This window comes from Myxine glutinosa, chromosome 10, assembly GCF_964187855.1.
Source record: "Myxine glutinosa chromosome 10, kmMyxGlut1.1, whole genome shotgun sequence".
NCBI lineage: Eukaryota > Metazoa > Chordata > Myxini > Myxiniformes > Myxinidae > Myxine > Myxine glutinosa.
The window spans coordinates 89,735,506-89,759,978 of record NC_136270.1 but is presented as its reverse complement, the minus strand read 5'-3'; the positions used below and the strand labels follow the sequence as shown (position 1 = coordinate 89,759,978).

The following is a 24,473-nucleotide window of genomic DNA, read 5'->3' as shown; positions in this document are numbered from 1 at the left end:
ACGATACAACACCAAACTTCAACAAACGTGTTTCCTCCATCTCGCATCTACGGACTTCCAATCAACCACGAGGACCAATGGCGCTGGTCATGAATTTGTTTTTCACAGTTGTGATATAAAGGGGGGTTCGTCTCGATTTTAAAATCTCGGATCCTCTCATTAAGCGGAACTAAAACCTCTCCGAAGCCACAAACGAGTTTAATAGAATTACTTCATGATTTATTCAGGCCGTTGGTCACGCTCGACTCTTCCTTGTGATTCCGTGACGTCACCTGACACTGGTTGGACTCGTGGTCTCGGCGATCTTTTTGTGCACGTCACCATTTATATGATTCCATCCATAATATCCTTTCTTTATCCCCGTCTCTCCTCTTCACATTGCAGTCTGTCATCTTCACATTCCCGTCTCTCCTCAATCCTCATTCACATTTCCGTCTCTCCTAATTTACATCACCGTCTCTCCTAATTTACATCACCGTCTCTCCTAATTTACATCACCGTCTCTCCTAATTTACATCACCGTCTCTCCTAATTTACATCACCGTCTCTCCTAATTTACATCACCGTCTCTCCTAATTTACATCACCGTCTCTCCTAATTTACATCACCGTCTCTCCTAATTTACATCACCGTCTCTCCTAATTTACATCACCGTCTCTCCTAATTTACATCACCGTCTCTCCTAATTTACATCACCGTCTCTCCTAATTTACATCTCCGTCTCTCCTCATTTACATCTCCGTCTCTCCTCATTCACATCACCGTCTCTCCTCATTCACATCTCCTCAATCCTCATTCACATCTCCGTCTCTCCTCATTCACATCACCGTCTCTCCTCATTCACATCTCCGTCTCTCCTCATTTACATCTCCGTCTCTCCTCATTCACATCTCCGTCTCTCCTCATTCACATCCCCGTCTCTCCTCATTTGCATCTCCGTCTCTCCTCATTCACATCACCGTCTCTCCTCATTCACATCTCCGTCTCTCCTCATTCACATCCCCGTCTCTCCTCATTTGCATCTCCGTCTCTCCTCATTCACATCACCGTCTCTCCTCATTCACATCCCCGTCTCTCCTCATTCACATCTCCGTCTATCCTCATTCACATCTCCGTCTCTCCTCATTCACATCCCCGTCTCTCCTCATTTACAAATCCGTCTCTCCTCATTCACATCACCGTCTCTCCTAATTTACATCACCGTCTCTCCTCATTCACATCTCCGTCTCTCCTCATTCACATCAGCGTCTCTCCTCATTCACATCACCGTCTCTCCTCATTCACATCCCCGTCTCTCCTCATTCACATCCCCGTCTCTCCTCATTCACATCTCCGTCTCTCCTCATTCACATCTCCGTCTCTCCTCATTCACATCCCCGTCTCTCCTCATTCACATCTCCGTCTCTCCTCGTTCACATCCCCGTCTCTCCTCGTTCACATCCCCGTCTCTCCTCATTCACATCCCAGTCTCTCCTCATTCACATCCCCGTCTCTCCTCATTCACATCTCCGTCTCCTCCTCATTGATATCCCCGTCTCCTCCTCATTCACATCCCCGTCTCTCCTCATTCACATCCCCGTCTCTCCTCATTCACATCCCCGTCTCTCCTCATTCACATCTCCGTCTCCTCCTCATTGATATCCCCGTCTCCTCCTCATTCACATCTCCGTCTCTCCTCATTTACATCTCCGTCTCTCCTCATTCACATCACCGGCTCTCCTCATTCACATCTCCTCAATCCTCATTCACATCTCCGTCTCTCCTCATTCACATCACCGTCTCTCCTCATTCACATCTCCGTCTCTCCTCATTTACATCTCCGTCTCTCCTCATTCACATCTCCGTCTCTCCTCATTCACATCCCCGTCTCTCCTCATTTGCATCTCCGTCTCTCCTCATTCACATCACCGTCTCTCCTCATTCACATCCCCGTCTCTCCTCATTTGCATCTCCGTCTCTCCTCATTCACATCACCGTCTCTCCTCATTCACATCCCCGTCTCTCCTCATTCACATCTCCGTCTATCCTCATTCACATCTCCGTCTCTCCTCATTCACATCCCCGTCTCTCCTCATTTACAAATCCGTCTCTCCTCATTCACATCACCGTCTCTCCTAATTTACATCACCGTCTCTCCTCATTCACATCTCCGTCTCTCCTCATTCACATCAGCGTCTCTCCTCATTCACATCACCGTCTCTCCTCATTCACATCCCCGTCTCTCCTCATTCACATCCCCGTCTCTCCTCATTCACATCTCCGTCTCTCCTCATTCACATCTCCGTCTCTCCTCATTCACATCCCCGTCTCTCCTCATTCACATCTCCGTCTCTCCTCGTTCACATCCCCGTCTCTCCTCGTTCACATACCCGTCTCTCCTCATTCACATCCCAGTCTCTCCTCATTCACATCCCCGTCTCTCCTCATTCACATCTCCGTCTCCTCCTCATTGATATCCCCGTCTCCTCCTCATTCACATCCCCGTCTCCTCCTCATTGATATCCCCGTCTCCTCCTCATTGATATCCCCGTCTCCTCCTCATTCACATCCCCGTCTCTCCTCATTCACATCCCCGTCTCTCCTCATTCACATCCCCGTCTCTCCTCATTCACATCCCCGTCTCTCCTCATTCACATCCCCGTCTCTCCTCATTCACATCCCCGTCTCTCCTCATTCACATCCCCGTCTCTCCTCATTCACATCACCGTCTCTCCTCGTTCACATCCCTGTCTCTCCTCGTTCACATCTCGTCTCTCCTCATTCACATCCCCGTCTCTCCTCATTCACATCCCCGTCTCTCCTCATTCACATCCCCGTCTCTCCTCATTCACATCCCCGTCTCTCCTCATTCACATACCCGTCTCTCCTCATTCACATCCCCGTCTCTCCTCATTCACATCACCGTCTCTCCTCGTTCACATCCCTGTCTCTCCTCGTTCACATCTCGTCTCTCCTCATTCACATCTCCGTCTCCTCCTCATTGATATCCCCGTCGCTCCTCATTCACATCCCCGTCTCCTCCTCATTCACATCCCCGTCTCCTCCTCATTCACATCCCCGTCTCCCCTCATTCACATCCCCGTCTCCTCCTCATTCACATCCCCGTCTCTCCGCATTCACATCCCCGTCTCTCCTCATTCACATCACCGTCTCTCCTCATTCACATCCCCGTCTCCCCTCATTCACATCCCCGTCTCCCCTCATTCACATCCCCGTCTCTCCTCATTCACATCCCCGTCTCTCCTCATTCACATCCCCGTCTCCCCTCATTCACATCCCCGTCTCCCCTCATTCACATCCCCGTCTCTCATTCACATCCCCGTCTCTCCTCATTCACATCCCCGTCTCCCCTCATTCACATCCCCGTCTCTCGCCATTCACATCCGTCTCTCCTCATTCACATCCCCGTCTCTCCTCATTCACATCCCCGTCTCTCCGCATTCACATCCCCGTCTCTCCTCATTCACATCCCTGCATGTCTCGTCGTCTCCTTCTTTCCCTCCCCTTCTTTTCTGTCCATCCTCCTTATTTTCTTTTCTCCCCACAAGAGGCTCAAAGAGCAAGTTTAAATTGACAGTGAGGGAGCGGACGCCGCGCCGAGGAACACACATTGCTTTCCTCCTCCTCCTTCCTCTCTGCCCTCCCCTTTCTTTTCCTCCACCCTTCCTCTCCCCTCCCTTTCTCTCCTCCTCCCCTGAAGTCAAAATCCTACCGTTTCCCATCCGTGCCCCCCTCCTCTCCACGTAATATATAGGCCTATATTTTTCACTGGACAGGACAGTAACTTTGTTCTTTTTTTGGGGGTTTTTATTATTATTTTTTAATCAATACATTTGTTCCCCAAACAGTTATTGTTTTGTTCCTACGGGGAGAAACTTTATTCTCCATCACAGTAACGGCCCCTCTCCCCCCACCCCCCTACCCTCTCGGGCAGTAACTTTGTTCTTTCTCCCCGACAATAATATAACATTTCTCGTTTTGTTGCACAGTTAGCACCTTTGTTCTCCCGGACAGTGTTGCCCTTTGTTTTTCCGGAGAGTAACTTCGTTCTCCTCTCACAATAACTTTGTTCTCTCTTGTCCGGACAGTAAGTAACTTTGTTCTTCCCGTTCCGTGCCGCGCCCTCTCACTACGACGCCGCTGTCCGTTCTCCCGGGGTCTGGCCCAGCCTGCTCGCTCCATGAGCGGAGACTCCGGCCGGGGGTTCGACCTGGAATCCGGCCTCGTGTTTCCGGACGACCCTCGTGGAGACCGCGGGTCCCCCGTCCGTCTATCGCAAGGTGTGTCCGCTTTTCGGGTTAATTATGGAAAGGCTAAATCGGCCTCGTCCGTGACCGGGTGCCGTGTTCGCAGCACTGTATTTTTCTTGGTCTCCTTACTCGTTCGTGTTCCGTTACCTGTTCTGCCCTTTAATTAATAAAACGTTCATTTCCCTTTGGCGCTGAGAGAGAGAGAGAGAGAGAGAGAGAGTGACGTCCGACGGCCTAAGGTTAACTAACGCAAGGCCGGGTAACGGCGCCCGACGGTCCGCACATGCTTCGGGTGATAGAGATCGGGTCTTCACGAGTCGAGGCTGCCGAACACCAAGAGTGAGATCTCCAGATTCGTGTACCCAAACTACACCTTTTATACCGTAGGCCTATATGTAAAAAGGTGTAGTTTGGGCTTGGACAATAAAAAAAAAAACATATCCCCACCACGAACACGATCCTCACGGTCTCACCCCCACCAACTTATTTTCATGTATACACCATTCCGCACCTCCTCCACTCTGTCTCCTCACCTCACCTTTCACCTCAATTCTCCTCATCTCTGAATAGGTGAACATTCGTATTTCCTAAATATCAGAAATTGATCAAATAGCAAAATACACATTTAAAACGCGTGTTTCAAAAAAACGCTCGAATCTGTAAATCTCTGTCTCAACCGCCCCTCCAGCACCTGTTCACCTGTTCACCTGTTCACCTGTTCACCTATGCTGACCTTCCGCCATCCATAACGTGCGTTTCACGCAACGTTTTACTTTTCCAGGTGGGAGTGAAAAACTAGACGTGAATTAAACGCTTCGCTATGCTGAACCCGTGAACCCTTTGCCGGCTCGAACCATGGACTCTCACCCCCACCAGGATGGCTCGAATCACGGACCCTCCCCACTCCCCTCAGGATGGCTCGACCCGTGGACCACCCCCCCCCTAGGATGGCTCGACCCGTGGACCCCCCCCCTAGGATGGCTCGACCCGTGGACCCCCCCCCTAGGATGGCTCGACCCGTGGACCCTCCCACCCCCCCCCCTAGGATGGCTCGACCCGTGGACCCCCCCCCCCCCAGGATGGCTCGACCCGTGGACCCTCCCACCCCCCCCCCCTAGGATGGCTCGACCCATGGACCCTTCCCCCCACCCCCTCCCAGGATGGCTCGAACCACGGACCCTCCCCACTCCCCTCAGGATGGCTCGACCCGTGGACCCCCCCCCCTAGGATGGCTCGACCCGTGGACCCCCCCCTAGGATGGCTCGACCCGTGGACCCTCCCACCCCCCCCCCCTAGGATGGCTCGACCCGTGGACCCTCCCACCCCCCCCCCCCTAGGATTGCTCGACCCGTGGACCCTCCCCCCCTCCCCCCCAGGATGGCTCGACCCGTGGACCCTCCTACCTCCCCCCCCCCCCCCCCTGGCTGGCTCAACCTGTGGATCCCCCACCCTGGTGACTTTTACATTTTGGTGGGCATATCATTTGAATTTCAAGTTGAAGTTCCGATCAGTTCAACTCCCTAAAAACACTTTTATCTATAATGTTTGTCCTGTTGTTGCTCCCATGGTGTCTCATGATGCTGCGAACCCAGGTTCAAATCCCTTTACCATGTCTGTTTATGTATTGCTCATGTCCTTGCACTTAATGTAAAAGCACACTGAAATCTACTAATGCATTAGTCCTTCCTGCACGTGATGTATGTACAAGCTCCTCCATGAGCATAACAACAAGAGGGCACAGTAATGAAAAAAGATGGTGATTTATGGGCAATGGTATTCATTCAGTGTCGTCAAGTTTAGACTCATGAAGGTTTATCTTATTTTGACATCTCCACTTTCTTGCTTCTGGCTCATCTCCCCTTTCAAAGCAAGGGAATAATTCCAAAGTCCATTTGGCCCTTATCCACTCACGTCCCAGCATTCGTCTCCACCTGCGGGTAGTAATACTCCGACTGTAGTTCAAGCCGGGAACGTTTGCCAGGGCACCGGCACACATTAGTTCACTCCTTTTGAAAGATAGGATGGGATCTGTCATGTCACAACCTCAAAGGATCGAGTGTTTCAAGATGCGGAGCACTCCACCGAAAGCTTTAATTTAGGTCCAGCTCCATGGAGACTGAAATCATAGCTCCACATCTTAAGGGTGAGCATGCTCCTAGTGAGCTCACCCGAACACCTCCATCGATGGGCGTTGAGGATTTCCAGAATCACAACGGTTTGTTGTAACAGATTTGAGAGTGAATCAACGTGGCACAGACTAACAACCGAAACCACAGCAAAGTCGACCCCATGTTGACATTCACCTTCCCACTTGTATATTTAGTAATTCAGTGTAACTTACATCGCGAGACCACTTTTCGTAATGTTTATGTGGATGACAAGTGAAGTTACATCATTGACATCAATTACCTCCTTTTAAGCAAAAGATGAACCTATTTATAAAAGGAGCGTCGTTCGTCCATCATTCTTTATTGTAAAGGTTAAATGGAGCAAAAATTGCTATCTGTTTGATAATAATGAAAAGATACCTGTTTTAAAAGCCCACCTTTCAAGGAGCGAAGAGGAAGAAGTGAGATTTAGATCTTAAGCTGGCGGATCCAACAATATCATTTTTTATCGTCCGACACCTGACGGACACAGGGACCCTTTATAATATAGAATGACAGACACGGAAGGAGCACACACAATTGTACATCGTAATTCTGCTCAAAGCAAGACAAACTAGAAAGAGCAATCAGAGATTGCAGACCCTCGCCAGGACGTGTTTTCAATTGTTTTTTTTTAAGGCTTTTGTGTTAAAACAAATATGGCGGTCGAACCACGTGACCGATGACGTCGTCATTGTTTTTTTTTATCCACCAATTTATCCCGACATGATGCGCAATAAATGTAATCTTGATCGGATTAAGTTTTGTACTTGTCGAATTATGATGTCATAATGGAAGCACCTATGACATCATGATTAACATATGTTATTCCACATGGAGAGTTCTTTACAATGAGCCATGTCTCAATTTTTCCATGCAGCACTTTCAGAGATGTAAAGGTGCAATTTTTTTTCGATTTTTCCAAGATGGGGGCCGAACCACTTGACCAATGACGTCATTTTGTTTTCTCCAATTTATCCCGAGATGATGCTCAAGAAATTTCATCTTGATCGGATGAAGTTTTGTACTTGTCGAATTATGACGTCATAATGGAGGCACCTATGACATCATCATTAACATATGTTATTCCACATGGAGAGTTCTTTACAATGAGCCATGTCTCCATTTTTTCTATGCAGCGCTTTCAGAGATAGAGGTGCAAAGTTTTTCGGTGTTTCCAAGATGGCGCCAATACCACGTGACATATGACGTCATAAATATCATTAAAACTAGACAAAAAGTCTAACAGCGGCGTAGCTGGGCTTGTAAAATATTATAAACCACAAACACACATGATTAGCTTTTTAAACAGTCGCTAATGCTGTTTATCACATTAAACAAAGAAATTTGGAAGAATCCTGACATCCGTGAGGTAAGTTTTACGAACAGAACTGTGCGAACATCTACTGTAATCTTTGAACCCCACAAGGATTGGGCGTTTGCTCATTTACCAAGCAGCTAGATAGCGCTTGCAAGCCAGCCGTTTCGTAACGGTTTTGAATGGAGTGCTTGCTCGAATGCTTAAATCACTTGACGATCTCTCCACAAGAAACTTGGTAAATGAACACAACCAATGTTCTTGAGACGCGACCATAGATCGACTGTAATCTATATACCCCAAAGAGGAATGACCCTTCCTGCCACTCCCGTAGTGAGCAGGTGGACAAGTAAATTAAAATGTCGGTCGGTGGAGTCAGCCGTCGTAATGACATCATAGACGTAATGATGTAATGGACACGAAACTGATACAGTCACGTGAAAAAGTAAGAACACCCCATGTAAAGTTTTGACCTTTTCAACATATTTCAACATACAGCTATTTGATCTTCATTTCAACAATATTGATAGATAAAGGTGATATAATATAACAAATATCATGAAACATTTACATTTTGTAGTCCATTGTATAATTTAAATAAACATAAACGCAAATTTCGCATGTGGAAAAAGTTAGTACACCCCTACATTTATCACTACTTCAAATACCTAAAATTAGAATCAGGTGCACCAGCTCAGGTGCAAATGATTGGAACATCGTTAGAGAGGATCTTGGAGGAACCTGTCTTATTTAAACCTCAGACATTTAGTTTGGTTTGCTCTTTGTTGTTGAAGTGTTAGGATTAGGGTTAGGGCTCTAAGAGGCCTTCAGAAAGAAGGTTATAGATGCCTACGAGTCTGGGAAGGAATTTAAAAAGATCTCCAAACAATTTGAAATCAATCATTCGACTGTCCGGAAGATCATCTCCAAGTGGAGAAGATTCCAAACAACTGCCAACTTGTTCAGGCCAGGCCGCCCCAGCAAGTTCAGCCCGAGAGCAGACGGCAAGATGCTGAAAGAAGTCTCTAAGGACCCCAGAATGTCATCATGCGACCTCAGGTAGCTCTTGCCACTGTTGATGTCAAAGTGCATGAGTCTACCATTAGAAAGAGGCTGCACAAATTTGATCGACATGGGAGGTGTGCCTGGAGGAAACCTTTGCTGTCCAGAAAGAACATCAGGGCAAGACTAAAGTTTGCTAATGAACACCTAGGCAAAGACCAGCACTTCTGGAACAATGTGCTCTGGACAGATGAGTCAAAGGTAGAGCTATTTGGCCACAGTACTATAAGACATGTTTGGCGAAAACCAAAGACAGCATTTGACCACAGGAACCTGATACCAACTGTAAAGCATGGTGGTGGAAATATTATGGTTTGGGGCAGCTTTGCTGCATCGGGGCCTGGGCAGCTCACCATCATAGAATCCACGATGAATTCTTCATTGTACCAGAGGGTGCTTGAGGATAATGTGAGGCCATCTGTCGGAGAGTTGAAGCTCAACCAAAGGTGGACCTTGCAACATGACAATGACCCTAAACATACCAGTAAATCCACCAAGGAATGGCTGAAAAGAAAGAAATGGAGGGTTCTGGAATGGCCAAGTCAAAGCCCGGATCTAAATCCCATCGAGATGTTGTGGGGGGATTTGAAACGAGCTGTGCATGCAAGAAACCCCTCAAACATCGCACAGCTGAAAGAATTCTGCATGGAGGAGTGGGCAAAAAATTTTCCCAGTCGATGTCAGAGACTGGTAGACAGTTATAAGAAACGCCTACTTGAGGTTGTTTCTGCCAAAGGGGGCAATACCAACTATTAGAGCCAAGGGTGTACTTACTTTTTCCACATGCGAAATTTGCATTTATGTTTATTTAAATTTTACAATGGACTACAAAATGTAAATGTTTCATGATATTTGTTGTATTATATCACCTTTATCTCTCAATATTGTTGAAATGAAGATCAAATAGCTGTATGTTGAAATATGTTGAAAAAGTCAAAACTTTACATGGGGTGTACTTACTTTTTCACGTGACTGTACATACGGACGGACAAACACTGCTCTAGATGGCTTCGCCCGATGGGCTACGCCGTAACAATTACACAGGTAAAGTTGCACCTATGGTGAAACTTTCCTGTCAATCGGACCAACGGTTGCAGAGAAAATCATATTTATTCTGTGCGGACAAACAAACAAACAGACAGACAAACAAACAAACAGACAAACAAATGGACTCAAATGCAATACCCTCTCCTTCGCTGAGGGTAAAAATTATAGAAGTACACTGAAGAATGAAGAAGCACATAAACATCTGGAGTTCATAAAACTCCTTACCCCACACAGTGTTAGGTTTATAATTCGATTAAATAAAATAATGATTTTAAAGCTCGTATTAAAAAATACTAGCAACCGTACCCGCCCAATGGGCGGGGCTTCAATTGGGAAGCCCAAATGAAAAGGCAAAATATCAGAAATTGAAGGCTTTTTTTCTTTTAAACGATTCATACTAGTACCCTACTGCAAAGCCACAATGAGCCGGCGAAGCCAAAGCCTCTTGCCACTATTTCCGTCTCAACTTCGGATATTTCTGGCCGTGAAAAACTATCCCCTACGGCCGTGAGATTTCAAAAAAATAATTCTTCGTCAATTTTAGAATATTTGACGCCGTTTTCAGCCTCCGGAACGCGGTACCGCTAATAAGCTTTTTTGAAATATTTTTTCAAATGCTCGAATCTCATTGGTTCCAGTGTTTGGTGAAGATTTTCGTTGAAGATAACCAGGGCCCGTGTGGGCCCAGGGAACGAGGTTGGTCTTAAAGTATTTTAATTACAAATTAGAGGTGCATAAGATTGTGAATCAAACAAAGACGGGTGAAACTGAAACAAACTTCTATTGAACCTTTTCGCGATTTTTTATGTATACTTCCGCCTCCGCAAGATGGCGGCCTCCATGGAGCGATTTGGTGCGTCAAAGCTTAGAAATTCTCAAAGGATCCAGCAAAATCTGGCTTTTCAACATAATACGTACGCGTTCATTCACATCACCGGCTTCGCCGGCTATAAACGTCCGTTGAATCATATCACACGCAAATCATCAAAATCTAAACAGTACATGGGGCCCATTTTGAAAAAAGATTGAATTCTGCAAAACGGAAGCGGCCGCTGCACGTCTTTCTCAGTCGCACGTTTATGTGTGAAGAGTGCGCGCCGAATCTGTAACACGGAAGCGGCTGCTACACCTGTTTCTCAGTCGCTTTGCACACGCTGCCATGTTACTTCTGAGCCGCACGTTTATATAGGAAGAGTTTGTCAGGAGTCGATCTACTCTCTCCTGGTACGTAGAATAAACAGTATTTGTAGAATTTCAACAAAAGCCACATCACTGTTCATATCGGTAAATATTATTCCATCGTGTTTGGAAAAACTGGAAAATTGGAAAACTTGGAAAAATTTGAAAAACAATACAGCCTATTTTACTCCCAAGGGTCCCAGGAATACCCACCCAAAATATCGTTGCGATCGGTTGAGCCGTTTTTGCGTACCTTTGAACGGACATTTGGTGAATTACAGTAAGATTCCGGAAGTTTAGCGCCCTTGATGCAGGCTTATACATCACCTTATTTAATATGTCCAAGTACTGCAAAACTGGAGATTTTTGGATGTGATAAGAAGGGAATTTGTGTTTTACAGTTTAGTATTCAAGTAACATGTATAATTAAATTGAAATAAAATAAAGGTTTTAAAAGTCATAGTAAATAATTAATTGTAAAAGTTTACCGCTGTTGACGCAGTGGCTATTACATCACTTTAACTCATTACATTAGCTCTCCATGCATGTGTGTGTCCTTCATGACGTCCTTCAAAAGAGTAAGTTTCCTGTTTGGAATGATTTTCAATTTTGTTTGACTGCGAAGGAGGCAGACAGCAGTGATGTAGGCCTCGAGTCCATTTTCGGGGTAGACTCGCATTTTAACTCGGGTAGTGAGTACTCGAGGACTTGGCCTGATTCCGGCTCGAGTGCGGCAAAATTTTATGGAATTTTGGCTCGTTTAAAACCTAAAGTTTGTTGTATTATCATACTGATATAAAGTTAATGCTTGTGCGCATACATCCTGCATTTGGATGTTAAAGATCTGATTGGCTATGATTTGTAAGGGGCCGTTCAAAAGGTACGTGACGCTATTTTTGCTAAAATCTGACCTTTCCCATCACCTCCCTGTTTGTAATGTTTGTAATGTTTGTAATGCAATGTTAATAATAAACACACAAACAGTTTGTAATGCTAGACCAGACACCTCCTAAGATATTAGGTAACGCTTGAAGACACCCATCTTACCATCCACCCCCAATCAACATTTTGTGAATTCAATACCGTACTCCCTCTCTATAAACCAGGGGTTCCAAATCCAGGGTCCTGACCCCAACTTGAAAAAAAAACTCCGTTTTTTGAGGGGGTTTCTTAAGTTGAAAGCGTTTTTTTCCGACAATTTTTATCGAGTAAGTACCGGTACCATTTGGGTCACGAGACGATTGTGATTTTAAAATTTCGGTCGTGGACAAAAATGTTTGGGGCCCACTGCTTATACGATTTATATCTAAATCAAGAATTGTTTATATCTAAAGAACCACAATTTATATCAAAATTTACAAAAAAAACGTGGAAACATCCTGAATAAATAGCCCCGATTGGGCTCTTGAGGTTGTAGTTCAGACCTCTGCTGGTTTGAGGGAACACCTCTGGGAGTCCCCTGATCCGCTTGGAGCCCCCGTGATCCGAAATCGAAAAATCTAAGACTGAGCTTAAATTTATTTCTTAAAAAAATATCAGATCCGGATCCGCATCTTCTCCAAAATCAAATGAATTTGTCCTTGTCACACACCCAAACTGTCCACCAAGTTTGGTGGTGGAAGTTACTACTACTACTACTACTACTACTACTACTACTACTACTACTACTACTACTACTACTACTACTACTACTATTACTACTACTACTACTACTACTACCATCATCATCTTTTCTCACGTGGTTCACTTAATTTTACATCGTGATTGAGATTCACAGATAGACATGCAATATGTTTGTGAAGTACAACATGCAGTCTTTTGATTAAACTGTCAGCGAAGCGACTATTAGACACACCTAGTACAGCCTAAATTGAAGGACCTGGTTACGACAACAAACGTCATGGTGCTAGCTTGGTCTGGCGGGATTTAACTACGTGAAGCCCCTGTCACACCTTGACGATTTAGCCAGCGTATGCCGACGTATCAAAATTGAGTGCTGGTGTGAGTCATACGCTGGCATACGTCGACAAATTTTGTGCATGCACGAAATTTGTCGACGAGCTCGGCGTACTACGACGTATGCCAGCGTGCTTCAGCGTGCTCTTAACGTAGCCAAATTTTTCATACGTCGGCATACGCTGGCTAAAACGTCAAGGTGTGACAGCGGCTTGAACAATGATGCTTCCTGGTCTCTTTCCAGAGGGTAGATCAATGTCAGCCACAAGCTTTTCAACCTTGGAATGAAATCAAGGTGGAAGTGGGAAAATGTATGAACCAGAGAGGGCTGGGGGCAATGAGGACGTGTGTGGGACAGGAACTTTGGTGGTGAATAGGTAGTTGGAGAACTCCACTTCGTCATTCCCACTGTGTTGATTTTTCTGCCTCTGTTAATTTTCTGGTCAACAATGAATCCCAGGATATTGACTTTGGAAGACTCTCATCTGGAATATTAGTGCCATTTACAATCCGGAGAACCTAGTCATGACTTGAAAATGAAGGGAAGGTGACTGAAGTCGTTTTTGGTCAAAACTGCCCCGAGGAACTCCTGCGGATATATCTTTGGGTTGTGATGCGTATTCTTTGGCAAGCAGGTAGTCCTGCGTAGTCCTGCGTCCTGCGTGTAGGTAGTCCTGCGTAGTCCTGCAGGTAGTCCTGCGTAGCAGGTAGTCCTGCGTGTCGGGAATGACTAAGGCTGGAGATTATTTTCGATACCCCATCAATCTTTGCTTTACCAGCGCTCCCCAGTGTCACGCTGTGTAGATCTATTTCTGCTCTGATGTCAAGAACTCCCAACTCTCCTCTCGCATTCAGCGCTTTCGTCCGTGTTTGGATCAATGTTCGGACTGGATCCACCGGAGAGTGTTTCCGCTGGAATCCGGACTGGGAATCTTTGCGGGATCCTTTTATTTTATTTAAAATTGATTCTCTACTGTCGGACGTGCAGTACTTTGTTTTCTACATACAGTTCGGTGGTTAGTTATAATTATTGGTGTTTCAGTTGTAACGGAAGTTTATTCACAAGGAAAACCATCGCTGGAGCACAGGTGTTAATCGCGAGATAGCTGGGACATGTTTGAGACCCATAACGTTAATTTTGTCCGATGCATCATTCGGTCGTCGATGTCGCACATGGTGAATATCTGTGGCTGTGGTTTTCTGGGTTCCTATTTGTTTGGAGAGGATCATTTAATGGCATATTGTTCCCTTACTTTGTTTTCCTGAACGAGGTCCTTTTTTTTTTCAATGGAGACTACATCGAAGTGTATGTTTGAGAATAGAAACATCAATTAACCTGATTTTGTCGGTTTTGCAAAATGTCAGCAGTGAGCTGGACACAAGAGGAAAATAAGTTGTTTTACTTACACTTCAGCTTTTTGAGGAGGGAAATGTGGCCTCAATTTTGGATGGAGTGTAACAGAGGAGCATGGAGATGAGCATCCTTTAATAGTGATCTGCCGTCACAAAAACCCCTCCTACCCAAACCCTGCCCTTTCCTTTTCTCTTCTCCAACGTCAAGTTCACTGAGCATTTCTCATGCATCAAGACAAGTAGCTTCGGCAACAAATTTCAAGCACAATCCCAGAAACTTACAATCATTCAAATGTACCATACTTTTGACAATGTCAGTGCTGCAGAAAAAGTCTCTTGGCAAAGGTCATGCTGGGCGGTTTGGTCGTGCTGGGCGGTTTGGTCGTGCTGAGCGGTTTGGTCGTGCTGGGCGGTTTGGTCGTGCTGAGCGGTTTGGTCGTGCTGGGCGGTTTGGTCGTGCTGGGCCGATTGTTCATGCTGGGCGGTTTGGTCGTGCTGAGCGGTTTGGTCATGCTGGGCCGTTTGGTCGTGCTTGGCCGATTGGTCATGCTGGTCCGTTTGGTTGTGCTGAGCCGTTTGGTCGTGCTGGGTGGCTTGGTCGTGCTGAGCGGTTTGGTCATGCTGGGCCGTTTGGTCGTGCTTGGCCGATTGGTCATGCTGGTCCGTTTGGTTGTGCTGAGCCGTTTGGTCGTGCTGGGTGGCTTGGTCGTGCTGAGCGGTTTGGTCATGCTGGGCCGTTTGGTCGTGCTTGGCCGATTGGTCATGCTGGTCCGTTTGGTTGTGCTGAGCCATTTGGTCGTGCTGGGTGGCTTGGTCGTTCTTGGACAGTTTGGTCGTTCTTGGACAGTTTGGTCGTGCTGGTCCGTTTGGTCGTGCTGGGCCGCTTGGTTGTGCTGGGCGGCTTGGTCGTGCTTGGCCGTTTGGTCATGCTGGACGGTTTGGTCGTGCTAGACGGTTTGGTCATGCTGGGTGGCTTGGTCGTGCTTGGACAGTTTAGTCGTGCTGGGCCGATTGGTCATGCTGTGTCGTTTGGTCATGCTAGACGGTTTGGTCGTGCTGGACGGTTTGGTCATGCTGGACGGTTTGGTCATGCTAGGCCGTTTGGTCGTGCTGGGCCGATTGGTCATGCTGGGCCGTTTGGTCGTGCTTGGCCGTTTGGTCATGCTAGACGGTTTGGTCATGCTAGGCCGTTTGGTCATGCTGGGCCGTTTGGTCGTGCTGGACCGATTGGTCATGCTGGGCCGTTTGGTTGTGCTCGGCCGTTTGGTCGTGCTGGGCCGATTGGTCATGCTGGGCTGTTTGGTTGTGCTAGGTTGTTTGGTCATGCTGGGCCGTTTGGTCATACTGGGCGGTTTGGTCGTGCTACAAGGCTTGGTCGTGCTGGACGGCTTGGTCCTGCTGAGCCGTTTGGTCGTGCTGGGCCGATTGGTCATGCTGGGCCGTTTGGTTGTGCTGGGCCGTTTGGTTGTGCTCGGCCGTTTGGTCAAGCTGGGCCGTTTGGTCGTGCTGGGCGGCTTGATTGTGCTGGGCGGTTTGGTCGTGCTAGACGGTTTGATCGTGCTGGACGGTTTGGTCGTACTGGGCCGTTTGGTCGTGCTGGGCCGATTGGTCGTGCTAGGCCGTTTGGTCATGCTAGGCAGTTTGGTCATTCTGTGCGGTTTGGTCGTGCTGTGTAGTTAGCCGTTGCCTTCCCAGCAGTCGGTCAGGGAAGAAAATCGTAATTGGTTCATGGTGCTGATGATAACCCACCACTACTCTTCACAAAAGACACCGTGGAATATTTAACATCTACCAAAAAACAGTACTGGCAGACGGGTCCTCCGGAGTAACGTTTATCAGATGGACGGTGGAAACCCCAGGGTGACGATTAGTTCAAGATTCGAACACAGGCTGGACAGCTGCCAGTCCATTGCAGAAATACTACAGAGGCCAAATATGCTTTGATGTTCAGTATGATGTAGTGAAATTTATTCTTGCATCAACCGTCCTCCCGTGAAATTGACCCATCTTATTGGTCTCCTTGACTGATTTTGAGAACCATGTGGCAAAGGCAATTAACAAGGCATATGAGCCAGAAACTAGTTATACCTGGGGTTGGAGGGTGGGGAGGTGGGACGCCATCCTTCTTCCGAGTGTACAAGCAACCTGATGAGTCAAAGAAGTATTAAAAATAAAGTGAGAAATAAATAAATATTTCAAGAACATGACCGACATTGATCTGGGACCCCAGAGTAGCAGGTATTGAACCACGTATTGTAAAAACTCAGGTGTGACTTGTATTTTTTTGTTACGTTTTTAGTGCGTCATTTTTTAAATTCACATCCTGGGACGCCGTAAACCACCTTCCAATGGTTGGGAATCCCAAACAGGTCGGCAGGTTGATTTGACAAATGCTAACATATTCTTGAGAATGCCCTCGCAGCTTTTGCGCAAATACAAATGGCAGTTATCCACATTGTGAGTTGTCACGTCACCCTGGTCCTGCGTCATACAGAAGAAAAGCCGCATTCATGGGAAATGTTCAGACGAAGTCCTTGAGACTATCAGGGCATTCCACTCCACCGTTTGAGGAAGTGTGTGCGTGTGTGCCGAGAGTGAACGACGCATCAGATGAACTCGCTCCTTCCTTGGGTCCTGTAATACCGTTTTTCCACGCCAAATCCATGTGCGACATGGCGTACTGCTTCTGCGTTGCTGATTTTCCGAGACATTCTCTCTTTTCATAACATTATACTGTTGTGCAAAGACAAATGGCATCACGTTGCAACATCTGGCCAAGATGGCTTCTGTGGACATTTTGAAACTCCTCTTCTCAGACTTGTATTCCTTTCTCAATTGTCTGTCGTTTTTATTTTACTTTTGCCGAATTTCAAAAATGAATGGACCACCAACTAGCAAGGTGGTAACTTTTGGCAAGGACACTGGCACCCTAGAGGTTGTGGGTTTACTCTTAGGAAGGAAAAACTGAAGAAAAAAATCAAACAGGATTAAGGATTTGGATTCTGCGCTTCAGTAAGTCAACTTGTTTTTGAGAGAATAGCCACACCACGATTGCATTGTTGGAAAGACCCATGCTGGCTTATTGATGATCTTCAGTGTGGAATCATATGCCTGCCCCAGTGCCCCACCCAATCTGGTATTCATGTGATGCTAGTCCACTTAATGTAGTTTTCTCTTATTACTCCCGCCAGGGAGTAATGCATTCGATCGTGTGTTCGTGTGTGTGTGCGTGTGTGTGTTCGTGTGTTTGTGAACAAGATATCTGGAAAAGTTCTGAACGGATTTGGATGAAAATTGGTGGGATGATTGCCCTTGGGATAAGGAAGAATTGATTAGTTTTTGGTGAAGCTCAGGATATTATTCCGGATCCAGGAACTTTTTGAAGGATTGTTTACCATTGGAAGATAGGGCTCATTTTTTTAACACTATCTTCTATATATTCTATATTTAACATTGTGATATGAAAATAGTTTTCATATTTGTTGTAAATGTAGTTTAAACTCGTGGTTATGCGTTAAAGCGGTGTATTTTGTTAGCAGCGTCGTCTTCAAGGTTCTTTTTTTTCTTTTTCTAATAAAGACATATTCTGTCATTTTAAAACCACCAAAGTATGTATTACGTTTCCCCGTTTCATAAAATGTATCGTTTGATACGTATAATGCTTTAAAACTGTTCTTTCTTTTTTTCTTTACCTCAGAAGAGATATCAACATTTACCTCAGCGAATGTTAATCGCGGTGTCAGTATTTGATGAACTTATAAAGACTTAGGTGAGTTATAAGTGTGACTAGTATGTGCACGGGATTCTTCCCAGAAGAATGAATGGTCGCATTAGCTTGTACGACTTAAAATGAGCGAGTTTTGTTTTCACGTTTGGGCCAGTTTTATATGTTGTATTCCTAAGGAATGAAACGAACGTTTTTTCCTGGCTTACAATATTTTATTTGAAGTCACACATGCCTCAAAATACACTCACTTATACAGAATTGAACGCTGAATCCGAAAATGTTTTCCTTTCTTTGCTACAGGAGGTCATTCTAAATGACTCCGTGGACGACCTTTTTTGTGTACCTACAACATAAAAAGTATAGCTACCCAGTGGGCTAAGTTCAGGTCTGATATTTTGACCACTGAATGGTCTTCATCGCTGATTTGGTTTTCTTTTCTTTTTTGTATGCAGTCAAGGCTTGTGAAAGGGCTAGAACACTCAACAGATCAGGGCAAAAGGAACAGTACAGAGATAGGGGAGGGGGAGGTGGGAATGAACACTAACAACTGAGTTGAAGGACAAAATAGGGGGAGACTTAGACAGAACAATGGGTATGGGGAAGAATGAGGGGTAGGAAAAGATGCATGGGGTGGACAAGATGGATGCAGAAGGAAACTCTCAGGAAGGAAAAAAAGGAAATTTGGAAGGAGTAGGGCTTGCGGCAGGAGGTTCAACGAGGGTAGAAAAGATAATGGTTGCGGGTTCGGGATGATCTGTGGTGGTGGTGAACAGCCATCTTGACGACCTGGAAGGAAGAATGAGATTGACGAGAATGTGGAAGTTGGTTCCACAAGTGGGGGAAAGAGGAACAAATTGAGTGGACGTGAGTAGTAATGGTGGACCCTGGTGGTGGTGTTTTTTTTTTGGGGGGGGGGGGCAAGGAACGGAAAGAGCGGAGGGTGCAACGCCAGAAAGGAGGTGGTAGAAGACATAGAGACCACCGACCTATCTGTGATAGACCCATAGACTCAGCTTCAATACAGGGGATTCTAATAATCTTAAAGGCCTTGGTTTCCATGGCGTTAAGCTGAGCAATGTGTGAGGCAGGGGAGACAGCCCAGAGAGGAGAGCAGTACTCGATGAAACTGCAGCTGAAAGCCTTGTAGGTGAATTTGAGTTCAGGTGTGCCAAGGAAGGACTTTGTACGACAGAGGATGCCCAGTCGGTGGCAGTCTTTGGAGGCCAACATTGAATGTGGTTTGCCCAAAAATGATCATGGCTGATAGTGAGACCCATCACCCAGGAGATTGAATGACTAAACTTCCTCAAGAGGATTATTTAGAAAGTAGATGAGACAGTTTGCCAGACAGTCCTTTTGGAAAGAGATGGTGAAAGTGTGAGATTTGTCAGGATTGAAACATATTCCAAGTGTTTTGCCAGCTTGTAATTTTTTTTTTCAAGTTCTGAAGAGAGGGAAGGTCTGAAGAGAGGCAGCCTGAAGGATGAGTGATGTCATGGCAGAGGTTGGAGTCATCAGCGAAGAGATAAGCATGATTTTCCAGGGAATCAGAAAGATCATTGATGAAGGTTAGGAGCAAGACTGGGCCCAAGACACTGCCTTTGGGTACTCCTGCCTTAACAGGGAGAGGAGATGTAAGGAGCGCAGGAAGTCAGCTATCCATGAGAGGAAGTGTCCTTGGATGCTTTAAGTAGAGAGTTTGGAGATCAAGGTGGGATGTGAAACTGTATCAAATGATCTACATATGTCCAAAAAGACGGTCCTGATCTCATATCTGAGATTGATGGCTTCCATCCATCGGTGGGAGAGTAGAAGCTGCGTGTCCAAGATAGAGTGACCAGGTCTGATTCCGAACTGATTACACTATTTGAGATGAGGCCGTTGAAGAAAAGGAAGGATTTCATATCAACTGTGATGATGGATGTCATGTCCTTGCTTATAATAGGCCTGTAGTTACCAGGATCCGTTTTTGCAACATTTTTGTGTGTTGCACTGATGTTAACTAACTTCTAGGCAGATGGAAACCGACCCAATGAGACTGTTCAAGTGAACAGAGCAGAAAGAGGATGAACAAGAGCAGCAGAGCAAGTTGTTGGAACACGTGCGCTGATGCCGTTTGGGCCTGTCACAGAGTCGGAGTCTAGGTTTGCCTAGACCACGAGATTTGGAAGCAAATACAGCATTGAGGCATTCGGCCTTTTCCCGAGCAGAGTCAGCTGTGGTGCCATTTGAAGTGAGGGAAGGGATGGAGGGGGCTTATTCCAGAGACAAACTTGACAAGGCGCCGCCAGGTCTTTGAGGAAGGAGACATTTGAGAATCCAGCCTTGAGGTTAGTCAGGTATTATTTCTGGTTTTCCTGAGAGTGGAAACCCATTTGTTCTGGGCTTTATGGAATGATCTGTTTGAAGGCATCTGCCTCACCACAGCATTTTGTGTACCTGGAGTAAGAGGATATGTGTGATAACTGCAGATGAGATGGTATAAATCTGTACATAGGGGGAAAGAAAGCTTGTCTGGAAGGATTCCCAGGCCGCGTTAATATAAGGAAAGTTGGAAATGAAGTAGCAGTCTTTACATGATGAAAGCTTGCAGTTCCTGCCAGTCAGCTTCAGCTCATTGCCAGAATCTACAGCACTGAGGTTGACAATAGCCAGAGAGATGTTGACTCTCTCACAAGCACAGGATCCGATGAACGTATTGGAGCAGAAGAGGCACAGGAGATATTTGTAGGAACATTAATCATTACCAAGTCCAGAAGGGAGGACGTGCCATTGGAGGAAATCTGGGTCAGAATCTTCACTGTTTGGGGGAGGTCCATGGAGTCACAGAAGTCCTTTGCTGCAATGTTATGCCTCGTTGAAGAGGTACCAACACCCAGCCAATTTGCGTGTTAACAAGTTGAAATCACCGAATACGAGGAAGAGAGCATTGGGTTGGGTGGCTATAAGATGGTCCGTGTTCACCTAGAGGGAGATGTAAATAGATCAATCCCTGTTGGGAGGACGGTACAGCACACTGACAAACAGGAGGTCGTTGTGGAGGGGAAAGTGCAGCCAAATGTACTCGAGATTAAAAGAGGCAAGGGTAGTACACGGAAAGTGGGGAATGTAGTTCTTGACGGAAAATGCAAGTCTGCTGCCATAATAGTGTTCAGGCCTGTCAAACCGGAAAAGACAATACCCAGGGAGAGACACCGAGGAATCGGGACATCCTGTCGGAGGAAGGATTCTATTAGATAATGCCAGGTTTGCCAGTGACAGCTTGGATTGACAGATCTGTCAAGTTGGAGTGAAGACATTCGATGTTGGCAGTCCATATAATTAGGAATGGAGGAGGAGAGGAGGTGCTGTTCCCAGGGAGTGGGAAAGAGTGGAGGGAGTGGGGGTACATGGAGAGGAGGAGGTGGGAAGAAGTGGAGTGGGCACAGAGGGGCAGGATGCTAGGGAAGCAGAGAGGAGGTGGGACGCCGGTGCAGCAGATAGGGGGAGGGACGGTGGTGCAGCAGATAGGGGGTGGGACAGTGTTGCAGCAGATAGGGGGTGGGACGGTGTTGCAGCAGATAGGGGGAGGGACGGTGGTGCAGCAGATAAGGGGAGGGACCGTGTTGCAGCAGATAGGGGGTGGGACGGTGTTGCAGCAGATAGGGGGAGGGACGGTGGTGCAGCAGATAAGGGGAGGGACTGTGTTGCAGCAGATAGGGGGTGGGACGGTGTTGCAGCAGATAGGAAGAGGGACGGCGGTGCAGCAAATAGGGGGAGGGATGGCGGTGCAGCAGATAGGGGGAGGGACGGTGTTGCAGCAGATAGGGGATGGGACGGTGTTGCAGCAGAGAGGGGCGGAACGCCAGTGCATCAGAGAGGGGAGGGATGCCGGTGCAGCAGATAGGGGGAGGGACGGTGGTGCAGCAGATAGGTGGAGGGATGGCGGTGCAGCAGATAGGGGGAGGGACGGTGTTGCAGCAGATAGGGGATGGGACGGTGTTGCAGCAGAGAGGGGCGGAACGCCAGTGCATCAGAGAGGGGAGGGATGCCGGTGCAGCAGATAGGGGGAGGGATGCCTGTGCAGCAGATAGGGGGAGGGACGCCTGTGCAGCAGAGAGGGAGAGGGACGTCGGTACAGCAGAGAGGGGGTGGGATGCCGGTGCAGCATAGAGGGGCAGGACACTGGTGCAGCAGAGAGGGGCGGGACGCCGGTGCAGCAGAGAGGGGCGGGACGCCGGTGCAGCAGAGAGGAGCGGGACGCCGGTGCAGCAGAGTGGGGGCGGGGCGCTAGGTCACTCTCATTGTGATGGAGGAGACCGGTGTATGTCTGGCCATGGGATTGCATATTGTGGTGCTTGCAGTTTTTCTGATGGTCTGAAGCATCTTGTGGATGCTCAGTTTTTCACTGCCAGAGCTGTTCTTTGTCTTTCCTTTGGATGATAATCGTATATGTTGTACAAAAGTTAATTTTCCTTTCAATAATTGTTTGTAATACCTACGTTGTAATACCAATAATTGTTTGTAATACCTACGTTGTAATACCAATAATTGTTTGTAATACCTACGTTGTAATACCTATGTTTGTAATACCAATAATTGTTTGTAATACCTACGTTGTAATACCTACGTTGTAATACCAATAATTGTTTGTAATACCTACGTTGTAATACCTATGTTTGTAATACCAATAATTGTTTGTAATACCTACGTTGTAATACCAATAATTGTTTGTAATACCTACGTTGTAATACCTATGTTTGTAATACCAATAATTGTTTGTAATACCAATAATACCTACATATGCGGGGTTCAGAAGGTGGAACGGAGTCATTCCAGGTCTGGAAGTATCCACCTCCGTTTCAGTTGTTTCGTATGCAGCCTATTGCTGCTGGTTGCATCATTTTTCTGGAAGCGAGTTTGTGCCGCTGATGCAGTGCCCCAATTACCAGTGAGCTGGTCCTCAATTTGCCGACCTCGGAAGGATGACAGGCTGAGTCAACCCCCCTGGTGTTAATTCAACGATCGACCGGGATTCGAACCCGGGATCCTAGGATCCCAAGCCAGCACCTTAACCGCTAAGCCAACACCAGGTTTTCCGTTTCGGTAAAGGATCATGATTCATGGACCAGTTTGTGAGGTTTTCTTGCTCTCAAAGTTTTGTTCGGAGGGATCTTTTGAAGAGCGTCACCAAGCCTCGGACAGCTTCCAACTGCAGTTTGTTTGTCGTAATAATCCCGGGGATGGTCTTTGAGATCTCCATGAGGTTATTAATTAATTAATTAATCTATTTGTGTATATATATCTGTATGTATTTATCTCTTTAAATATCTAGATTATATCTATCTATCGATTTCAATATTCATCTATATATAACATTTTTTGTTTGTTTTAGGGTTATTGGGTTATGAGTGTGAGTTATGTGGTCTGTTTGTATTTTCTGTTTTGTGCTTTTTTTGTTTTGGACTGAACGAGACTGATTTGGAGCTAATAGATGTTGTTCGGGTCATGGTTTGTTATTTATAATTTGTGACTAATTTGTTGCAAGCACATGCATTTTGTGGTGAATGTGACTTTTGGTGGTGAGTATGATCTCTCATACAAGGGCGTTTTCTCCCTCCGAAGATCATGGTCATTGTTTTTTTCTGCAATTCGTTACCTCTGCTACCAAAGTCTGTGTGTCTATCTGTTTGTCTGTCTGGCTGTCTGTGAACAGGGTATCTCAAAAGATTATGGACAGATTCGGATGAAACTTGGGGGCAGGCTGGGTGTGTGGCAAAGCCAAATTTATTTGACTTTAGTGAAGATCTGCATCCGGTCCGGATACGAGAATGTTTAAGTGATTCTTCACCAATAAGAGACTGCGCCAAAAACGATATATAGCAGGATATCTCAAAACGTTGTGGACCGATTTGGATGAAACTTGGTGGACCGGTTTATTGTCTGACAAGAACGATTCGATTCGATTTTGGTGAAGATCTGAATATGGATTCGCATATGAGAATTATTTAATTTTTATAGTGATTCTTCACCAATAAGAGACTGTGCCAAAAACGATATATAGCAGGATATCTCAAAACGTTGTGGACCGATTTGGATGAAACTTGGTGGCCCGGTTGGGTGTCTGACAAGGACGATTCGATTCGATTTTGGTGAAGATCTGAATATGGATTCGCATATGAGAATTATTTAATTTTTATAGTGATTCTTCACCAATAAGAGACTGTGCCAAAAACGATACATAGCAGGATATCTCAAAACGTTGTGGACCGATTTGGATGAAACTTGGTGGACCGGTTGGGTGTCTGACAAGGACGATTCGATTCGATTTTGGTGAAGATCTGAATATGGATTCGCATATGAGAATTATTTAATTTTTATAGTGATTCTTCACCAATAAGAGACTGTGCCAAAAACGATACATAGCAGGATATCTCAAAACGTTGTGGACCGAT

General features: G+C 46.2%; 1 protein-coding gene across 1 annotated transcript in view; it reads left to right on the top strand.

Annotated features, from left to right (window-relative positions):
• The first annotated feature begins 4,007 nt into the window (after window positions 1-4,007).
• Window positions 4,008-24,473, top strand: part of LOC137433990 (nuclear factor of activated T-cells, cytoplasmic 1) — a 73,444-nt gene continuing 52,978 nt past the window's right edge. The window contains exon 1 of the mRNA XM_068126548.2: window positions 4,008-4,280. Within this exon, the coding sequence (XP_067982649.2) occupies window positions 4,181-4,280 (100 nt within the window). The 5' untranslated portion in view covers window positions 4,008-4,180. The remainder of the gene's footprint in view (window positions 4,281-24,473) is intronic.